Here is a 16832-nt window from a genome sequence, read left to right on the forward strand (position 1 = left end):
ATTTACCTGAGACTGACCATGCTTTCACTGTGTGTCACTAAACTTTGCTTTGTTTTCACAATGGTATACCTCAGTAAACTTTTTAACGGGTCAACCTAAACAAGGGAATGCTTCAGAAAGTAAATGAACCCACCAGTTAGACTGAAGGGAAACAAAATGTTTACAGGAAAGGAGTCTGTTTGTAGCTAACAAACCGAACATTAATGACATCTCACCAACATGCTGAGACTGGCAGTGTCAATATGCTGTGTGGCAAAAGAAAGTGACAGGCTGGGTGTGAAGGCCTCACTTTAAAATGCAGCGCTGCCTTTCCACCGACAGATGGGGCTAAAACAGGCACATTCCTTACTGATGTATACCGCCACCAAAGGAATGATTAATGAGCCAAAATAATCACACATCTTATTCTGTGGATAATAATAATATAACAAAACTATAGTAGTGCATTCTATACTCATACAGTGTGGGTAAAAGCCGGACCAAGTCAAAACTGCCAGGCCAGGGCTATAAAGGCAGTCTGGTCGTACATCAGATCAAACTCCCTCCCCATACCTTATACACCACAGGAATAATCATTATACTCTCCAAGTAAGATTAGTGTGTTGTTCAGTTTAATATGTGCACCAAAACTGCTACGATACTAAAGCTTGCTGTTTTTTTGTTTTTTTTGTCAAACACATAAAATGAGTCAATATATAATAAAATGCAACTTTCTAATTTCAATCATAAGAACAATAAAACACGAGGCCTACGATAAAAAACAAACAAACAAAAAAAAAACATACCTACCGAGTGACTCTATTTTTGTACCGTATACAGAACTATATCAAAATGGTGTAAACATACACAACACTGTCATATATTTAAGGGTTTCCATTACAAAATGAAGCATTTACCGTCTATACATCTTGTATGCAAAGTACGATGAGAGCGAATAACCTACCTGGAAATATCTATAACCATTCACTCGATATATGGAAAATAAAAATGTATATTTATGTTGCAAAAAGAACGAGGGTATAATGTTACAGCATTGTCTAGGGGGCTAGTCTAGTGTAGTTGTTTGGGCGTCCTGCACTCCGAAAACAGACGTCTGGCACATGACGTCATTCCTTCATTTTTTGCTGCAGCAGTCTGAGCACCGATCCTCTGCACCTCGCAAGAAAAGGTCTGAACTACCTGTCAAAAGTAACGGATCATTGTGCTTCTAGTGCCATCTATCAGTGTGAAGTCCGGTAGTATCTACTGGGCTTTGACAATCCTGACATGAAAACTTCTGAGGGCACTTATAACCACCCCACTCTGAAAGCTCGCTTTGTTTGTTTACTCAACTGTTCTTCCAGCTGCCTGTCTTCACTTCACCTCACTTGCAGCTTGATTGGCAGAAACGCCAAACCGCCTACCCCTTTTACAACCAATCCACACTCACATTTCCACCACGTGACACTCAGAGTGTTCTAAAGTTATAAACAGATTCTGTTTACGCTACAGTGGGTGTCTTCAAAAAAAGGTGCACGGGCCCTTTAACATTTGTGGAAAAAAGGGTATTAGTTTTCTTTTTTAAATACAATATCAAGATTTAACTTAACCTTCTACACAAGTTTTTTTTTTTTTTTTTTTTAATTGTAAGCTAAGTTTGTGCTGGTACCAGTTATCATTATTATTAAAAGTCGTGAAGAGGAAGGTGAGATGTCTCTTTAATTTACTGTAAATAATTGTGTACGGAAACCATGCAGAATTTTGGAAACATGCAAATGCTTACCAGTGGTAAGTTAAGATTTTATTTTATTTTTTTGCATGACAGACCCGCAGGAGGGAAATGGCGACTGAGGTGGATGCATGGAGCGCAGTGCCACAACGGGACGGTGAGGCTTGTGTATATATTTATGAATTATCCCAAAGCTTGTCTACTTATGAATCACATTTTATTATACACAATGCAAATAACGTTATTTATACGACGTACATCATTAGAGGCGCAAATTGTGCAGGAATCCCACCATGTGCTCATAAATCGTGCAAGTTATACGACATGCAGCAGCAGTGTGCATTTTTAATAGAGAATTATGTTAAGTGGTAAACCGTGAGTATGTTTTTTCATTAGCATTCATAGTAAGTGCTAAACACCAAGGCATTTCTCTGGGTGATAAACTGGAATTCTGTTCTATCAATCGAACACAGTTTTGTTTACATATTTGCCTGGAATTTGCTTTGTTTATACAGTATACATGCTGTTCATAATTAATAAAAAGAGTATTCACTGAAGGCAGCAAGGGCTTGTTTTTGAAAACAAACAAATAAATAAAACGCGTAATTGCAGGAAGATGTTAATATATGTGTTTGTGTGTGCTTGTATTTGTATGTATATATTACTTTGAAACAATGTTTTGTTATTTTGAACCACCACTAGGCCAGATTTGCATTGTCTCGAAAAACAAAGATTGATCAGATACGCTAGCACTAGATGACTCACTTTGTTTTAGTGTTTCACGCTGAATAATCGGTGTGTCATTTGCGATTATGCATATTACATTACAACACAATTGCTCAATTTTTATTGCCATTAAAAAAAAAAAAAGTATTCGTTTTTGTCAAGGACCACGCCCCCTTGCTGCAGTAATAGCTGTACACACAAGGGGGTGGCTTTTGCAATAAACACAGCACTGTATTATATGTCGACTAATCTACAAATTAACACAATTTCGATTAAATTACATTTTGCTGCTGGCTGCTTATTTGTCAAACGCCACTCTCCCTTCTGTAAAGCAAGCCTTTGCATGTATCATAGTGTACTGTGCTGACCGTATTCCGTGGAGTCAGCCGCTACGTGTTCACGGTGGGATTTAGCACTTGAGTACGAGCAGGCAGTATGCTATAAATACATTTTTTTTGTAACTAGCTTGCAGTGTCAATTCCTTTTTTCAATTCCAATTCCTTTTTAAAACCAATTTGCAGTGCGTTCCTTTTCCCATTCCCTTTTTAAAAATTGACCAACATTGCAGTTAGCAGAATTATGTTAGAATGAGCTTCTCCCAGAAACAACAAATTACTTAAATTGAAGTCACTGTTAGTCAATTAAGTTGGTTTCAAATGAAAGCAGTTGAACAATCACAACAGCTATTGTGTCTCTAAAATATAAATTCCAATTCTTTAACAGGAACTGGCCACCATCCTACTTGCGTGATGCAATTATTTATATAAATTATATTTATATATTTGAAAAATGTGTAAAACAAAACTATTTGGCAAACGTGATATGATTTGTGGTGTACTATATAGGCATGTGATTATCTTTTGTTTAGGGTATTACGTAATATCTCTGTGCCTAAGAAAGTCTACACCCCCTGAACTTTTTTCACATTTTGTTGTGTCAGTGCCTCAGAGTTTCATGCATTTAAATGAGGATTTTTTTCCGCTTATGTACACACCATACTCCACACTGTTAAGGAGAAAAATGTTTTTTATTGAGAAAAATATGATATATTAAAAATACAAAACTGAAAGATCATAATTGGATAAATCTCCACCCCCCTGAGTTAATACTTGGTAGAAGCACCTTTGGCAGCAATTACAGCTGTGAGTCTGTTGGAATAGGTCTCTACCAACTTTGCATACCTAGATTTGGCAATATTTGACCATTCTTCTTTACAAAACTGTTCAAGCTCTGTCAGGTTCCTTGTGGAGCGTTGATGGACAACAATCTACAAGTCATGCCACGAATTTTTTATTTGATTTAGGTCAGATGGGGCCACTCAAGGACATTTACCTTTTTGTTCCTTAGTCACTGCAGTGTAGCTCTGGCTGTGTGCTTTGGGTCGTTGCCATGCTGAAAGGTGAACTTCTGTCCCAGTTTCAGCTTTCTTGCAGAGGGCAGCAGGTTTTCCTCAAGGACTTTTCTGTACTTTGCGCCATTCCCTTCTATCCTGATGAGCCCCAGTCCCTGCTGATGAGAAACATGATGCTGCCACCACCATGCTTCACAGTAGGGATGTTGTTCTTTTGGTGATGAGCAGCGTTGGGTTTGCGCCAAACATAACTCTTTGCATTTAGGTCAAAAAGTTCCATTTTAGTTTCGTCAGACCACAAAACTTTTTGCCACATGGCTACAGAATCTACAGAAAAATGTGTTTTTTTTGCATACTTCAAACGGGATTCAAGGTGGGCTATCTTGAGTAATGGCTTTCTTCTTGCCACCCTACCATACAGGCCAGATTTGTGGAGTCCTTGGGATACTGTTGTCACATGCACACTTTGACCAGTCTTGGCCATAAAAGCCTGTATCTGTTGCAGAGTTGCCATTGGCCTCTTGTAGCCTCTCTGATCGGTCTCCTTCTTGCTCGGTCATCCAGTTTGGAGGGCGGTCTGATCTAGGTAGGGTCTTGGTGGTGCCATACACCTTCCACTTCTTAATAATCGTCTTGACCGTGCTCCAAGGGATATTCAAGGCCTTTGATATTTTTTTATAACCCTACCCTGATCTGTGCTTTGCAACAACTTTGTCCCGAAGTTCTTTTGAAAGCGCCTTGGTGCTCATGGTTGAGTTTTTGCTTTGAAATGCACTACCCAGCAGAGGGAACCTACAGGAACTGCTGAATTTATCTAGAAATCATGTGAATCACTACAATTTAACACAGGTGGAGGCCACTTAACTTGGTGTGTGATTTTGAAGGCGATTGGTTACACCTGAGCTAATTTTGGATTGCTGTTACAGTGGGGGTGGACACTTATCCAACCAAGCTATTTCAGTTTTTATTTTTAATTAATTTTTTACAAATTTTATAGAATATTATTTTCAGTTAGAAGTTATGGGGTATGATGTGTAGCTAAATGAGAACAGTATATATTTTTAATGCATTTTAATTCCAGACTATCAGGCAACAAAAGGTGAAAAAACTGAAAGGGGATGTATACTTTCTGTAGGCACTTGCCATGTGATACTGTCACAGATTACTTTGTGCCTACCTTCCTAGAATCCTTTTGGAAAATAAACATCACTATAGGTACATAAAATATTTCAAAATGTAAATGGAGAGAAGTTATACAACCACGAGGAGTGAAAGCAAGTCCACGGCATTGGACATATGAGAAAACCTGTCATCAATTACAAAACCTTAAAATGTATTTTTTAATGAAGTCACTGTAAATAGCAGTTTGCACAAAATATTTGAACATTTATCAGTTGATCTTTAAATCCACAACCTTTTGTGCAGAAGTAATCTGAATTCACAACGGAGGCTTACACACCCAGCAACAGCACACAGAAATGCACAGAAGCACACATGCATACACACCCACACACTGCCACTGCAGACCCTGATAAACCAGAAAAGAATGATCTTGATGATGGAACCTATACATACAGTGTTAGGATCCACAGCCAGCATGTTCTGACAGTTTCATGATTGTGGTGACCATGTGCAGTAGAGTGTTAGACTTAAACGTTTCAGTATTTGTATTGAAGTTTTGGGAATTTTTGGAACAATTGTGAGAATCCCTAATGCTCCAGTGTTGTAACTGTTTGTATGGTAAATAGCTGCGCTAATTTGACTGAGGCTGTGTAAACAGGATTAATATATGTATGGTAAAGACTGGCCTTACTTACACTGCACACATGCAATGATATAAACAGTAAAGCTGACCTTTATATTTGACACGCATATCTTTGACACTTGAAAAATGTTTAAAGTCAACGCTGTACTGCTATGACTAAATGTTTAGCATTACCTAGAATTGTAGGATTGAGAAATATTTAATAAAAAAAATATATATATATATATATACACACACACACACACACACACACATATACACACACACACACACTGATGTGCAAAAGTCTTAGACATGTTGCATTTTTCTACTCTGATGCATTATGAGCTTCAACAATTTACTCAAAGCCTACACTAGTGTTTTCTACTATTATAACAATCTAGACTTGTATAAAGAAGGAAAAAAATTGACAAACCATTGTAATTGACAAACCCTGGACTGGAAGACCCAAAAAGCTGTCTAACAAGGATGAGCAATGCTTAAAGATAATATCATGAAATAAAAGAAACTACAAGATGATATCTTACAAATCTACCGGAAGCCAGTACTACAGTAGTTCAGAATGTCAAAGTTTTCAATTTTTGTCTGTGTTCCGCTAAGTATGTGGAAAACGACAAAGCACTATGCAGTTCAATATGTTAATGTATCATTGTTCAGTGGGTTGCATTTGACTTTATGAAACTAAATTAGTTAATTCTATGGGGTGCTGCAAAACCTTTGGCCATAGCTATATGTCCTTGATGTGTAACTAAAACCGAGACACTAAATTCCTGTTTCAGGCATTCTGTTGTGGTTAGAGCAAGGGTCTGACCCTAGGGAATCTGAGGCACTGACTTGCTCACTGTGTGTCCCTGAGCTTGGTCTCTGTGTTGCATCCTGTTTGGGCTGTTCTGGATGGGATGACACCAACGTGAACACAGGAAGTTGGCAAGTCTGGACAGATGTCCACAGCAGTTGTCTGTCATTGAAAGATGACACAAATTAGGCAAGGGTCATCCAAGCAGTGGTAAATAACAGACATTTAAAAATGAGACTGTTATATTAAAAATATAATGAGACCCACTAAAAAAGAAAATTGATTTGTTTTGCTGAATGGTTCAGGCATTTGTCATCCGTTTTACCCCACTTAGAACGATTTACTTACTAAATATTCCCGTAAAGATAAATATCTTACATTTTTGCAGATGATTTTAATGAGCAAGTTGTTCGAAGTGCAGTCAATGGTAACTCAACTGTATCAGTTTTTTAGGATAGAAAAAAGATAATCGTCCTCTTGACAATAGGCAAACATTTTTAATAATAAGCAGGCAGTGATATACAGTAACCAGTGCAGAAAAGGTGAGATTTTTTTTCTTTTACACCAGAAAATGTGTTTCTGAAATGAAGACTGCCATGTAATCCATCCATCCATTTATTTATTACTTATTTGAAATAAAATTTAGAATCTGCACCACCTTAACCTATTTAAGAGCAAATCAACCTTCTGACCATACTGTAGTTTTCTCAGATAAGGTCAGAAAACATGTGTGTCTTTGAGTCCTCAGCACCCGTAATCCTGGGAAAACAGTTTCTAAAATGATCTGACTTTAAAAAAAAAAAAAAAAAAAAAAAGTTAAGTCATTCCCAGTCACCTGTGTAAATTCTTCAGTCTCTCACAGCACACCACTTTGCATTGCATCTGCAGTGTACACACTGTGTGTCTGATTGGTCTTGATTTTACTGTCTTTTATCTAGCCTCCAGGCAATGAGCTGTGCATGCATAATTTACCAAGACGCCGAGGTGATGTATGGGGTCACTGTGCTGTCAAAAGTGCTTTTGTGTGAGCTGCATAACCTGTTGCTGACAGCTTCCGAGTTGCAGCATTGACATACAAGCGATACTAGCTGAAGAGATCATGAAAAGTATTGTATACTTAACATGACAACTTAACACTTCCAGCTTTCATTGGCCTCTTTCAAGAGTGCTCTTTCAAAGAATGTCAAGCTTTATTTTGTTCATAAAAACACTTCAGTTAAAGCTTTGTTGTGCCATTGGTGAGTGATTACTGCTGATTAATGATTTTTGTATTAGTCGATGTCACATTTGTCTGCATTCTGCAAATGTAGTTTTTAACTTTGAAATCCACTAGCATGTGGTACATCAAATGCAACCCAAATAGTTGTAGCATTGCAGAAGAGGAGATGAGTACGTCTTTATACCCTTATAATAGTACACCCGTGTTCATGTAATTGCATGTATAGATACTCAGAAAGTAAAACCGGGATCTTATTTTTCTGAATGTTTTTGTTATGGTAAACGTGTAAATTTTTTTTGGTGGTGTATGTTTTTTTTTTTTTTTTAATTTAGTTGTTGCCGATGGTTTTTACCCCGGTTTTTCCCCAATTTGGAGTGCCCAGTTATTTTTATCCCGGTTCATCGCTGCAACCCCCCTGTCGACTCGGGGAATGGAGGCTGAAACACGTGTGCTCTGAAACATGTTCTTGCCAGTCCGTCATCTTTTGCACTGTGTATACACTGCTGTGACCCTTCTGTAAAACCCACAGTTTGTGAGCAAAAGGTGGTCTTTACTTGAGCTCTTGCATATCGGACACAAAGCTGTGCTTTTCTGTGAAACATTATAGCACAATTCACATTCCTATAGCGCCTTTCATCACAAGGATCCCAACGCGCTTCACACACATACTCAAAATGAACAATTAAACCATTACATTAAAAACAGTTGAATATAAAATGTAGTAAAACAGATCTTACGAGTGATGCAACATTTGGTTTTAATTGTAAAATGAGAAACACTAAGATTAAAAAAGCTTGTTTGTAAAGATAGAACAATTAAGAGTCTAAAACAAATGTAAAAAAAATTTGAATAATAATAATAATAATAATAATAATAATAATAATAATAATAATAAAAAACAGCTGTCATGTTGCCTCGTATAATACAGTAATAGTTTAAAAGCTATGTTGTGTGTCTGGCACTGAAGAACCCAGTGTAAGTGGTATGCTGCCAGGTTCATGACTTCAGGCCCGGTGTAGAACAATGTCAGGACTAAATCTGGATTTAAAAAAGCTTTCAGCAGTTCTGAATGTTAAGGAAACCATAGACTTTTCCATATAAAACAACAAGGTGTATGAGTGGGTTAACTTTTTTGTCATGAAACATTTAGTAGCTGCTTCAGGCCAACAAGTGAAATGTATTAATAGGGTCCAACATTTCACAGCTACAGTAGAGTACATCCGTTTTGTTTAAAAGGTCAAGTGTAAAAATAGCCGATTTAGCTAAAAAAGCAGCCTCCACATCTGTGGTTCAGTCTGTGACAGAACATTTCCTGTGTGCTTGTACAGTGAACCGCTGCAGCAGTGTTTATGATTCATGTGTCTGGTTTCAATTCTCTGCTAATTTGATAATGTGGGGGTTGAAGGGAAGATTTGATTGATTGCTCAGCATAGGAGCTGTAATTACTGTAATTGCAGCAGCACAGGTAGAAAACAACAGATAAAGGGATTGTCAGGTGAACGATCAACTGGTATGCATTATCTTTGACTCTAGATGTCTTTGTGGTAAGATAGAAGCGTTATTAGCATGCTTGCATAATGCTAAGACAGAAAACATGTTGGTAATGCAGTATTACTTGAAATGTAGGGCTTAAAGAGACAGTGTTCTTCAAATACAGTACAGTCAATGCTTGTCCGGTTCATAGTAACTTCTCTATATATATAATGCATATATAGTGAAGCAAAACTGTAACTTTCTGTGAATTAACCATGCCTAAAGCATCACATAATCAGTGCTCTATATTTTACAGAAAAAAAAAAAAAAAAGGTAACATTCCCACTCGTGGATCATAGTTTTTAAACTATAAATAGTCTGGCTAAACGGCGGTCGGGAGTTCAGTTCGAAGGGACAGACAAGCAAGCCAAGTGCGAGAAGGAGAGTGGGTTGGGTGAGGGGAAGAGGGAATGGGCTCGCCCCAGGTTCGGTTGACGGAGCAGGGCTGAAGCGGAGCTGAAGCATCTCGTATCCCAGGTAAAGCTGCAGCGAAAAAAGTAAATACATTAGGAAAGATCATTATTGACCCTGTTAAAATCTTAACTATATTTTAATGAAGATGAAACAAAAGAAGACTTGAACATGAACAATTAACTTATTTCTGTGTGGTGAATTTGTCTGCGCGTTACTGTTTCTCTCTCTTGTGTATGTATGAAGGAGCAAGACTTTTTTACTTTGAACTTTTTGGGAGAGAGAGCTAATAAAGAGTGGTTTTAACCGTTATTAAAACCAGCCCTGGTGTCCTGCCTTTTCTGCACTGCTGCTGGAATCTCAGCACGCTGTCGCTACATTGTTGTCGGAAGTGGAGGCGAGACAGGTACCCCGACACACACTTGGAAGCTGGCAGGGGAGAGTGTAGAAATGCAAACTTGCCCAAATAATTGGCATAGGCAAAACTAGATTGGCCCAGCATCGATGTTGAAGCTTTGGACAAAACTGGAGCCACCCTTATTTAATTATCGATTCTGAAGCGCTGTACGAAACTAGACTCACTCTGGCTAGCCCCAAAATTCAGTGAAAACTGTTGAAAAAACAGGTTTTGCCCAGTCATCTTTTTCAAGTTTTGGGCCAATCTAGATTCGACCAATTGGAGTGGGCGAGTGCCAGAAATAAGTGCTAACTTCGGGATTCTCCCAGAAGCTCTTGGCGAAGCTAGATTGGCCCAGGCAAAATTAGACTCGCCAGACCACAGGGTTTCTTCCGCGCACACACACACACACACACACACACACACCTAACTCTAGATCTATAGTTATAAAAAAATATATATATATATATATATATATATATATATATATATATATATATATATATATAATCCTATATTTTACTATATCGGTCTCAAGTCTATGTTTTGTACCTTATGGGAATACTGCTGTTCAGGTTCTATATAAGTTTTCTATATGTAACATGACAGGTCTATAAATGTTAATGTGATCTGAGTAGTGATACAGGTAAACTTGCTCGAGGGTGTTCTATTTAAAGCAGTCCTCATTTTTTTCCCAGCTGTCCTTCAAGGAGTGGTGAAGGCAGGACGTCGGTGGATTTATACAGCAGCTATTTATTTTTTCCTCCGAGATGATAACAAATCAAATGACTAGCAAACTGTTTTTACACAGTTTTATGTGTATGATGTCCTCTACCTCTGCTGAAAGCAGGATTGTGGCAGCTGCAATATTAACACTTAAATCTGGGGTCTTTTCGTCTCTCCAGTCAAGCTTAAAATGGTTGGAACTCGCAAGTATGTTAGATGCATGTTGACCGGTCTTGCAAAACAAATACAATGTGTAACCCATACTGATCTTGGGCATTAGTTGACTTGTCAGTGACTGCTGATAAGCAACCAGACTGTTTTACCAGTTCCATAATCTCCTGCTTGTGGTACTCTGCAACTTTAGGTTGCTACACTTGGTCTGAAGAATTTATGTAACTTTTGGTTTTCCAATTTTTCAAGAGGGATATTTGCACAACCAGACACCTCCGTCAGGTAAAAAAATTAATTTGTTTAGAGCTTCATGGTTTTCAGTGGACTTTTGGCTCACTGTTTTTTGTTTCTTTGCAAGTAAAGCAGTCCAGTGATCTGGACTTTACATGATCTGCTGCAGACACATTTTTAGCCTTTTTAGAGACATCCATTTTCACCACATAATCACTGCACAGCACTGTGCATGGCGAGTAGTACACACAGACACACAGCAGAGCTGTACAGTTTTGTTAATGTGTTTTTTTTTTGGATGAAATACAAATAATTATGAAGTTGATTTTTATTTCTTAAGAATATTGTAAAAACCATGGTATTGGGCTAATTTCACGCAGGCAAGTTTCCCGGGTGGACTCCGTGTTTTACACACAGCTGTTGATTGTGCAGTTGTTTGGCTGCGCAAGAACAGCACACGCTAAGAAGACGACGCAGGCAATGAAACCGTGATTTACACAGTGCCTTAGTCATACAGCACCCAGACAAATTTTACAAACTTTAGAACATTTTCCTTGCTTTGTGAACTGGATCTGGTTACTATAGTTAAAGATGAAATCCACAGCATGTGCGTTGGACCCTATTCCCACTTCACTTTTTAAATAAACACTGCAGTTTTTAATATTAACAGCTCTTCTATCAGGTACTGTTCATAACTCATTCAAGACTACTGTAGTAAAACCTCTGCTCAAGAAACCTACTTTTAGATCACAGTGTTCTTAACAAGCACAGGCCTAGTTCCAATCTCCCATTTCTGTCTAGTCTTAGAGTAGTGGCTGAGCAATTTCTGGGGGTTCATAACATAATTTCAGTCTGGGTTCAGGCCTTCTCATAGCACCGAGACAGCACGTATTTAAGTGGTAAATTATGTACAGTTATCCTCTTCGTATCTTCAAGGATCAATTTATTGTAAGCCCTTTTCTCTCATACTCGTAGTCATGTATTTCTTCTCTGCAACTTGTACAAAATGCTGCTGCTAGAGTTTTGACAAGGACTAGAACACATTACCCCTGTGCTGGCATCTTTACACTGGCTTCCTGTCCTGTTTAGCATAGATCCTTAAATGCTCTTTTAACCCCATATGTTCCTAGACGCTCACTGTGATCACAGGGGGTCGGGTTACTTACTATTCCCAAAATTCAGGGAAAAAAAACACGAGGGAGAGCTTTCAGGATTCTAAATTATGGAATGACCTGCCCAGCCCTGTAAGGAAAGCTCCCACTGTTGTTGCCTCTAAAACTAAATTAAAAACATATTTTTATAATCTAGCTTGTATGTTTTAAAGTGTTTTCTTGCCCTTTATTGATTGTTTTTCTGTTATATTGTCTTGTTTTTATTCTGTACTGCATATTGTAATATTAATTAGTTTTTATCTTGTAGAGAGAGAGCTTTGCTGTCATGAAAGGTGCTGTATACAAATAAAGATTGATTGATTGAGTAATGTGTTGTATTGCTGTGATTATGAAAGATGTAGCACGTAAAGTTTTTTTTTTTTTTTTTTTTTTGCAATCATTTTGTTATAAACTGTTGTCATTTGGTTGATTTTAAGTCCAAACGGTGGTGCTTCTCACTGTTGTGGCTTTTATCCTGCAACAACATCACTGATCTGTAAAGAATCTTTTTTAAAGGGCTCTATTAATTCCTGGAAAATGCTCTTATCATAGGGAGTGAACACAACGCCACAGAGCCAGAATTAACCCGGGCTGACCCTTCACACTATCTAAATTTAAGTCAGATTAATTGTTTGCTGCTGATATGTCTTTGAAGGGTGCAGATAACAACTATATAGCACAGTATTTGCTTAGGTTGTGGCTGCAAAGGGTTGGAGTCCACGTTACAGTACCATCTCCATAGTTTAAGCTTGGTTAAGCATGCTGTGCGTCATTCAGATAATGCTGCGATCCCTGAACGTTGTGGTTATAGACATGAGTTATATTATACTGTTGTGGTTATAGACCTGTTTCTATTCTCCTCTGTGCTGGGCTACATTTCCAATAGACAAACAGTACTGTAACATGTTAGCAGTACTGTAAACTGTGTAGAGATGGAAAAAGTTTCGGATTTGAGATGCAAGTTCTACAACCGTGCCCATTGAGGAATGATTTACTGGGCATATCTCCTTCAGAATCAGTACTGCACCTTGCTGTTTCTAACCGTGACCAGGGCCGATCAGCACACTCAATGAGGCTTTAAATGTGCATGATTTCAGCTAGAGGGCTTTTTTTTTTTTTTACCTCGTAAACTAATTGTGTCTGAAGTTAAGTTACATCTACTGAATCTGACCCTAAAAATGCAACGTCGTAATGGCAGGAAGTAGCTGAGGGATCTTTACTAATATATTCATGTGTAGTACAGTGCATCCTGGTGACCTTTTAAAACCCAAAAATGTAAAGCACTCCACAGGTCTCACTAGTGCTCTCCAGAATTTCCTATTTCTGTACACTAGAGCAGTGATTCCCAGTGACAGGTCCATGGATAAAGCCTTGATCGTGTTAAGAGATAAGGGTCGGAGATTTGCTCCTGTTTAAACGCAACACCGACACAATGTCGAAAAAGGTTCCATGGATCGTTCGTTTCGTTTTTTTTTTTTTTTTTTTTTTTTTTTTTTGTCAAGAATGCTCCCGAGAAACAGGGCCATGAAATTCCGAATGACAAAAAGGACAACAGAGATAGTTGTGAAACTGCAGAAATTCAAAGTATGAAGAAAATACGGATTCACCTCATCTGGCAGTTTGGAGGCGCCAAAACCTCTATTACATTATATGTGCAGAAACCCTGAGCAGTGACACCTTAAAAATGTATTCGGCACCTCAAAAAAAAAAAGACACTCGGCTCTAAAAGGAAAACCTGCCATCTTTTTATGAAAAAAGGGGCGAGTTTGAGCCAATAACATTTATTTCATGCCAGCACATCTACATTGTTCTGGATGAGCTTTTCAAGCCAACTCGACTGGAAGTTTTGTGTGGGAGTCTGTACTGATGGAACAGCATGACTGGAAGTTTTGTGTGGGAGTCTGTACTGACGGAGCAGCATGACTGGAAGACTCGCTGGTCTCACAACTAAAGTTAAAGCAGTGGCACCAGAATGCAAATCTACCAACTGTTTTATTCACCGTGAAAAGTTGGCAAGTCGGAAATTATCACCTGAGCTCCACGATCTCTTGAGTGATGTAGTGCATGTTGTCATTCACATAAAAAGCAGTGCTCTGATTCTTGTCTGTTTGAATCCCTGTGTGATGAAATGGGCGTGGATCACAGGCAGCTAATCCTTCACACAGAGGCTTGGTGGTTATCGAGAGGCAAAGTTCTGACCAGAGTATCTGAGTTAATAGAAGAGCTGCAAATACTCCTCTCTGAGAAAAGCTCACCGATGGCTGATCACTTCATTGACAAACTGGCTAGCGAAGCTTTCTTATCTGAGTGACATTGTTACTCTGTTGAATGAACCAAACCTGCCCTTGCAAGGGAGCATGGCATCTATTTTTAAACTGGCAGATACGATTTGCATCTTTCAAAACAAAGCTTGAAACCTGGAAAAATCATGTGGATAGAGGAATCTTTGACATGTTTCCTAGTTTTGCAGAAAGTTCAGGAAAACATGCAGGGACTTGGTCAGTTGATACAAGAACACCAGACATCGCTATCAGAAACATTTTGAGCAATACTTACCATCTGCAAAACAACCAAAAACTGGGAAAGAATGGATTGGTGATCCGTTTTTAAACACCTGCGAGGAAGCTTCATCAGCATTAAGAACATAAGAACATAAGAAAGTTTACAAACGAGAGGAGGCCATTCGGCCCATCTTGCTCGTTTGGTTGTTAGTAGCTTATTGATCCCAAAATCTCATCAAGCAGCTTCTTGAAGGATCCCAGGGTGTCAGCTTCAACAACATTACTGGGGAGTTGATTCCAGACCCTCACAATTCTCTGTGTAAAAAAGTGTCTCCTATTTTCTGTTCTGAATGCCCCTTTTTCTAAACTCCATTTGTGACCCCTGGTCCTTGTTTCTTTTTTCAGGCTGAAAAAGTCCCTTGGGTCGACACTGTCAATACCTTTTAGAATTTTGAATGCTTGAATTAGGTCGCCACGTAGTCTTCTTTGTTCAAGACTGAACAGATTCAATTCTTTTAGCCTGTCTGCATATGACATGCCTTTTAAGCCCGGAATAATTCTGGTCGCTCTTCTTTGCACTCTTTCTAGAGCAGCAATATCTTTTTTATAGCGAGGTGACCAGAACTGCACACAATATTCAAGATGAGGTCTTACAAGTGCATTGTACAGTTTTAACATTACTTCCCTTGATTTAAATTCAACACTTGCAAGATCATCGGCTCATCAAACTCAAAAACCATGGGTCTAAAAACGCTTTTTAATGCATTCTCTTCTCTGCTTTTTTTCTGGATTAAAACCAAGACAGAGTATCCAAAATTTAGCAACCTGGCTCTGAAAATCCTGCTGTCGTTTCTGTTGACCTCTGTGAATTGGGTTTCTCAACAGTGACTGCTACCAAAACCAAACGTCGGAGTAGGGTAGATGTACTGCAAACTTTGCGCGTCTCTCGCTCTCTGTGCAGTTGAGCCAGGATATGACTTGCTAGTATCAGGCAAACAAGCCCAAGGCTCCCACTGATACCGACCAGATAGTGTTACCGTTTTCTTGCAAGTTAATATACCTATGAAAATAGAAAAAAAAAGTATTTTCTTTTATTAGACTTAAGTACTTACTGATGTTAAGTAAATATATATATACAGCTCTGGAAAAAATTAAGAGACCACTGCAAAATTATCAGTTTCTCTGGTTTTACTATTTATAGGTATGTGTTTGGGTAAAATGAACATTTTTGTTTTATTCTATAAACTACTGACAACATTTCTCCCAAATTCCAAATAGAAATATTGTCATATAGAGCATTTATTTGCAGAAAATGACAACTGGTCAAAATAACAAAAAAGATGCAGTGTTGTCAGACCTCGAATAATGCAAAGAAAATAAGTTCATATTAATTTGTAAACAACACAATACTAATGTTTTAACTTAGGAAGAATTCAGAAATCAATATTTGGTGGAATAACCCTGATTTTCAAGCACAGCTTTCATGCGTCTTGGCATGCTCTCCACCAGTCTTTCACATTGATGTTGGTTGACTTTATGCCACTCTTGGCGCAAAAATTCAAGCAGCTCGGCTTTGTTTGATGGCTTGTGACCATCCATCTTCCTCTTGATCACATTCCAGAGGTTATATATTAAATGCTTACCTACCAATGTGATGGATGTGCCTGCTTTTTATCACAGGTTTCAGTAAAACTACACCCTTATTAGTAAACAATGCAGCCCCTAGACAAGGGTATGTTATTCTGTATTTTAAAATGAACGAATAGGACTTCAAGATACAATAAAATTGAGTCATTTAAAGAAATCAAAATAAACAGGACTCGATTTGCTGGCACAGGGGAGGAGGAGGGGCTAGAGTTCAGCCAATTACTATTCACGGAAAACTGCTGTTAAACTAATTTAAATAAAATACACTTAAAACAAAAAATGCTATGTAAAATTATTTCAAAAGCCAGACCAGTAAGTGGCCAAATGAGTCCAAAAAAAAAAGCAATTCTCAGTAAAAGTCATGCATTTCTTCCAACAAATGCAGAGAGAAAACAGATGGGGCATTTTGCATAAAAACTATTTAAAATTTACAAATACAGGCATCTTTTAAAAAAATCTGGTAGCATGCAGATCTATGTGAATATTGAATAACACATTA

At 38.1% G+C, this 16832-nt stretch overlaps 1 protein-coding gene across 2 annotated transcripts in view; it reads left to right on the top strand.

Annotated features, from left to right (window-relative positions):
• The first annotated feature begins 1488 nt into the window (after positions 1-1488).
• LOC121325785 (programmed cell death protein 4-like) overlaps positions 1489-16832 on the top strand; it is a 34620-nt gene continuing 19276 nt past the window's right edge. Inside the window, exons 1-2 of one of the 2 annotated variants that reach the window (XM_041268809.1) lie at positions 1489-1544; positions 1805-1865. In XM_041268809.1, coding sequence (XP_041124743.1) covers positions 1820-1865 — 46 coding nt within the window. In that variant the 5' untranslated portion in view covers positions 1489-1544; positions 1805-1819. Of the gene's footprint in view, positions 1545-1640; positions 1685-1804; positions 1866-16832 lie in introns of those variants that run through there. The other variant, XM_041268800.1, reaches the window with a different exon arrangement.

This window comes from Polyodon spathula, chromosome 1, assembly GCF_017654505.1.
Source record: "Polyodon spathula isolate WHYD16114869_AA chromosome 1, ASM1765450v1, whole genome shotgun sequence".
In the NCBI taxonomy this organism is placed as follows: Eukaryota; Metazoa; Chordata; class Actinopteri; order Acipenseriformes; family Polyodontidae; genus Polyodon; species Polyodon spathula.